Here is a 5101-nt window from a genome sequence, read left to right as displayed (position 1 = left end):
AGGGGATCGGCTAAGGTGATCGGCAGATCCATGGCCAGCCTTGTGGTGCTCGAGCGCAACCTATGGTTGACCCTCACGGAGATCAAGGATGCGGGTAAGTTCCCCTTCCTCGACTCCCCGGTCTCCCCCTCTGGCCTGTTTGGACCTGCGGTTGAAGAGTTGGCTGAGCGCTTCACCGCTGCGCAGAAGTCATCCCAGGCAATGCGACACTTCTTGCCAAAGCGCTCCAGTTCTGCAGCTGCTGCCAGTCGCCCCAAGACGGCGCTGATTCACCAGCCTGCGAAGCCCGCTTCATCGGCTGCACTGCCGGCCTCTAAGCCTGAGCCCCGACATCGCTCCAACTCGGCTAGATGCTACCCATTCCCTAAGCGCCAAGGACCCCGGCCCAAAGAAGTGCTGGACCCGGCGCCTGGAAGAGGAAGGGGCAAGGACTCGCTATTGCCGGAGCACCCCCCAAGCAGCCTCTTTTGTGCCTCCAAGCACCCCGTTCACTTCCGGGTGCCGACGGCAATGTGTTTGTGGTAGATACTGTTGTGAACCCTGGGCCCGTTCAGTTAGCGCCCACACAACCGATCGCTGTTATAGCGAGAAAAATAAAACACAAACATTTTCAAAAAGAGAGCAAAATTCCTTTTCTGCTTATCACGAGCATTGGGTCCCTGCTCAACCAACCCAATCCCTTGCCACGTGGGCCGAGGTCTGGCAGGCCATCCCCGGAGTGTCAAAGTGGGGATAATAGAATGAGGCTATTCACTTCAATTCGCTCGAAGACCCCCGCGATTCAGTGGCGTGGTCTCCACCTTGGTTCAGAGCAAGGACGCACACATCCTGCGCACCGAGGTAATGAATTTGCTGGCGAAAGGAGCCACAGAAACGGTTCCCCCAGCTCGGAGTGAGTCAGGCTTCTACAGCCGATACTTCCTCGTCCGCAAAAAGGATGGCGGCCTAAGGCCCATCCTCGATCTTAGGCACCTGAACCGCACCCTCATGAGACGGCCGTTCAGGATGATTACATTGAAGCAGATCCTCTCGCAAGTGTGCCCAGTGGCTTCTTCTCCTGCTATTGTTGTTTGCTCTGCTTGCCACATGTATAGTTTAGCTCTCTCTGTCGGCGACGAGGGATTCACATGTGATAAATGCAGGGAAGATTTCAGAATTAGAGACACGCATCCAAACTTTAATTGAGGATAGTAAGAATGTGAGGGCTCTAGATACGGCTTTGGATGCGACTAGTTCAGGGAGTCCTATACATTGTTCAGTTTCGGTTACAGTGCCTAGTCGCGGGTCAAAACACAGCTCTTCCGTTCCGATCAAAACATTAAACAGGTTCTCCCCACTCAGTGATTCACCCACTGAGAAACCTGATCAAAGTGCTCTAGTTATTGGCGATTCTATTGTACGGAACGTGAAAATAGAGACACCAGCCACCATAATCCAAATCTAAATTACGACCTATTCTCTCAATGTCAAATGCAGAAATGTTAATCCATGCGTTTATGACCTCAAGGTTAGATTATTGTAATGCTTTATTGGGTGGTTGTTCTGCATGCTTAATAAACAAACTCCAGCTGGTCCCAAATGCAGCAGCTAGAGTTCTTACTAGAACCAGGAAGTGTGACCATATTAGGTTCTGTCAACACTGCACTGGCTACCTATTAAACATCGTATAGATTTTAAAATCTTGCTTATTACTTATAAAGCCCTGAATGGTTTAGCACCTCAGTATTTGAACGAGCTCTTGTTACATTATAGTCCTCCACGTCTGCTGCGTTCTCAAAACTCTGGCAATGATAATGAAATGACAATGAAATGATAATACCTAGAATATCAAAATCAACTCCAGGCGGCAGATCCAGAAAAGGGTCTAGGAGGCTCAACCCGCCTCGACCTGTCACCGTCCCTACATGGGACCTGCCCACGGTGTTGAGGGCTCTGGAGAGCCCTCCTTTCGAGCCGCTACAGCCCGTTGACCTTCGTCCCCTGATGCTAAAGACCGCTCTGCTACTGGCTTTAGCATCGGTAAAGCGTATGGGAGATCTGCAGGTGCTCTCGTGAGCCCCACCTGCCTCGAATCCGGGCCCAACGACTCCAAGGTTGTCCTGAAGCCAAGGCATGGTTATGTACCTAAAGTGCTCTCGACTCCGTTCAGAGCGCAGGTAATAGCTCTTTCGGCGCTTCCTCCTTCGGAGCAGGACCTTGCCTCGTCAGGGCATTGAGAATATATATTGAGCGTTCCGCCCCGTTCAAGCAGTCGGATCAGCTTTTTGTATGCTTCGGTGGCCGCACCAGAGGGTCTCCGGTCACAAAGCAGTGACTTTCCAAATGGATAATTGACGCTATAAAGCTAGTGTACTCTTCTTTGGGCCTACAATGCCCCATGGGAGTAAGAGCTCACTCAACAAGAGGCGTTGCCTCTTCCTGGGCTTGGTCTAGCGGAGTGTCCATTGCAGAAATTTGTGCGGAGGCCGGCTTGGCCTCGCCGTCCACATTTACCAGGTTTTATAATCTGGATGTCCCGGCCTTACAGACTCGGGTCCTTTTTGCTTAAACGGACTTACTCTTTGCACTGCCTTATGACAAAACCAGTGCTTCAGACGTTTGCCTTCTTCACTGTACGCTCTTGGCCCCCACTAGGTTCCGAGGCTGTACAATTTATCTTTGAACGATTACTCAGCGCCGGGCCGACCTCTGTGAGTTTGGCCCTATCGCCTCCTGCGGGGCTTCCCTGCAAAATACTTGGTCGCTCTAGGCCCCATTGGTGTTCAAGGCAAGTTCAAGCATTAGTCGTTTCTCTAGCATAGCACGGCGGGATTGTACTGGTTCCCCATAGCGTCTTAAGCAAGAAGCAAGCAAGCAGTGAAGTATCGATAGGGAACGTACTCAGTTACTAACGTAACCTCGGTTCCCTGAGATATGGGAACGAGTACTGCGTTGCAGGCCGTGCTATGTAGCTGCACGACTCAGTCATCGTTTCAGTCGAAGTAACCTGAGGATCCTATGGCGAAGTGCCCGCTTATATAGCCAGATGCCCCACCCATTTTGGCGGGCTCTGGTGGGCTGTGTCGCCATAGGCTTGTGCAGCTCCGCTGCTAAGCCATTGGTTCGTTTTTAATACACTGCACGAACCAATGGCCGTGCAGTTACACTGCGTTATTGAAAGGCTTCAGTATTCAGAGAAAAAGGAGCTTCCCCCATAGCGTCTTAAGCAAGACGCAGTACTCATTCCCGTATCTCAGGGAACCGAGGTTTTGTTAGTAACCGAGTATGTTTCCTTGGTTCATCGTCATACCTGCCTAATTTTCACCTGCTATATACGCTGTTTCTTTCATTGAGTCATCTTCCTGTTGCTTTTCATCCCCTCATATATTATGAAAACACATCTGTGTAATTTCACTTTTATTCGAAACCTCATAGTTACTAAGATGTGATGACACTCACTGTAGTTTCTCCAGTTTATAGTGTGGATCCTCCAGTACAGCAGAGAGCAGCTTCACTCCTGAGTTTCCTGGTTTATTAAAGTTCAGATTCAGTTCTGTCAGGTGTGAGGGGTTTGATTTCAGAGCTGAAATCAGAGCAACACAGCCTTCATCTCCAATACTGCAGCCCCACAGCCTGCAGAGAGTGAAGAACATGAATGTTCTATGAGATTTTAGGGTGAGAGTTTATTTCCGTGACATGAACAAAAAAAACCTCTCCGTGTGTGTTTGTATGAGCACTACTTTTCTCTCTCAGACAGTGCTTTAGAAATTGTCATTTGCCACCCAAGCACAAGCTAAGCAATGAATTTATTGGACTCTTTGCAGTTTGAAAGTGGGGGAAGTAACGAGTTACATTTACTTCGTTAAATTTACTTGAGTAAATTTTTTGGGTAACTAATACTTTTAGAGTATATTTAAAGATTACTCAAGTACATTTTTTGTGAAAAAACGGTACTTTTACTTCGTTACTGTGGGCGACGCTCCTCTCGTTACTTTATCTTAATGCAATTCAAGTTAAAAATGCTTCAATTTATTCCAAACGTGCCGTCTACTTTTCTCTGGGCAATGAGCGATGCCCATTCGCGAATGATTAATTTTTTTTGTCAATTCTGTTCAAAGGCTTGATCAAACCAGTTGGCAAACCAGTGAATTGGTTTGCGAATCAGTTTGAATGATTCGTTCAGTTCCCTGACACACGCACTGAGTGGTCTGAAGCAGTTCTCACTCAGAGTTGTAACATAAAGTTTAAAAACATCAAGAGCGTTGAAGACGTGGCTTTGGATCTACAGTCAATTGAAAGCAAATCTGCAAAGGCTATTGTTTGCTAGCTATGAAGATCTTTGTTAGATGAACACTGCATGTGCTGTCTACGGTTCCACTACATACAGTATAGACTACATTCGACTACAGTACACGATACCACTGACATTACCAGTTTGTTGTACATGTACCTTATACATTAAATACAATGTATAATTTATACATTAAATAAGCTGTCACAAAGTATGAAATGAACACCCGCCAAACCTGCGTTAGCTCTGTTCCAGGAGGAATGCCTTTGCCTAGACACAATTAATATGGATATTTTCACAATATTTACGCTTACAGAAATATACATTTGTTTACATTTTGCAGAACAGACGGAAGAAGATCCGTCAATGTGCATTTGTTTCGTTATGTTCAGATGTTCAGTAGCGGTCATGTGAGGAGTTTTCACTGTTCTCCGCGTCAGAGGTTATATACATATAGTTATACATATACAATACATAATTAATATAATTTAAAATATAGTTTAATTCAGTGATGCAAATCAGAATTTTTATCAGCTGTTACTCCAGTTTTCAGATTCATATGATCCTTCAGAAATCATTCTAATATATTGATTTATTACCAGTGTTGGAAACAGTTTTGGAAATATTTTTTGGAACCTGTGGCATTTTGTTCAGGATTCTTTTATGAACAGAAAGCTAAAAAGAACAGCATTGATAATAAATCAACATATTGGAATGATTTCTGAAGGATTATGTGACACTGAAGACTGGCGTAAAGGCTGATGAAAATTCTGATTTGCATCACTGAAATAAATTACATTAAAAATCTTTTCAACGGCAGTGTGTGTGTGT

General features: G+C 46.0%; 1 protein-coding gene across 1 annotated transcript in view; it reads right to left on the bottom strand.

Moving 5' to 3' along the window:
• The window catches only part of LOC107732245 (ribonuclease inhibitor-like), a gene marked incomplete at its 5' end in the record, with an annotated part of 70896 nt that overhangs the window by 54242 nt on the left and 11553 nt on the right, over positions 1-5101 (bottom strand). Inside the window, one exon of the mRNA XM_016543521.1 lies at positions 3439-3612. Within this exon, the coding sequence (XP_016399007.1) occupies positions 3439-3612 (174 nt within the window). The remainder of the gene's footprint in view (positions 1-3438; positions 3613-5101) is intronic.

Source organism: Sinocyclocheilus rhinocerous, unplaced genomic scaffold (genome assembly GCF_001515625.1).
Source record: "Sinocyclocheilus rhinocerous isolate Xijiao unplaced genomic scaffold, SAMN03320098_v1.1 scaffold909, whole genome shotgun sequence".
NCBI lineage: Eukaryota > Metazoa > Chordata > Actinopteri > Cypriniformes > Cyprinidae > Sinocyclocheilus > Sinocyclocheilus rhinocerous.
Note: the sequence above shows the minus strand (reverse complement) of the source record. Positions and strands in the feature narration are given on the sequence as shown.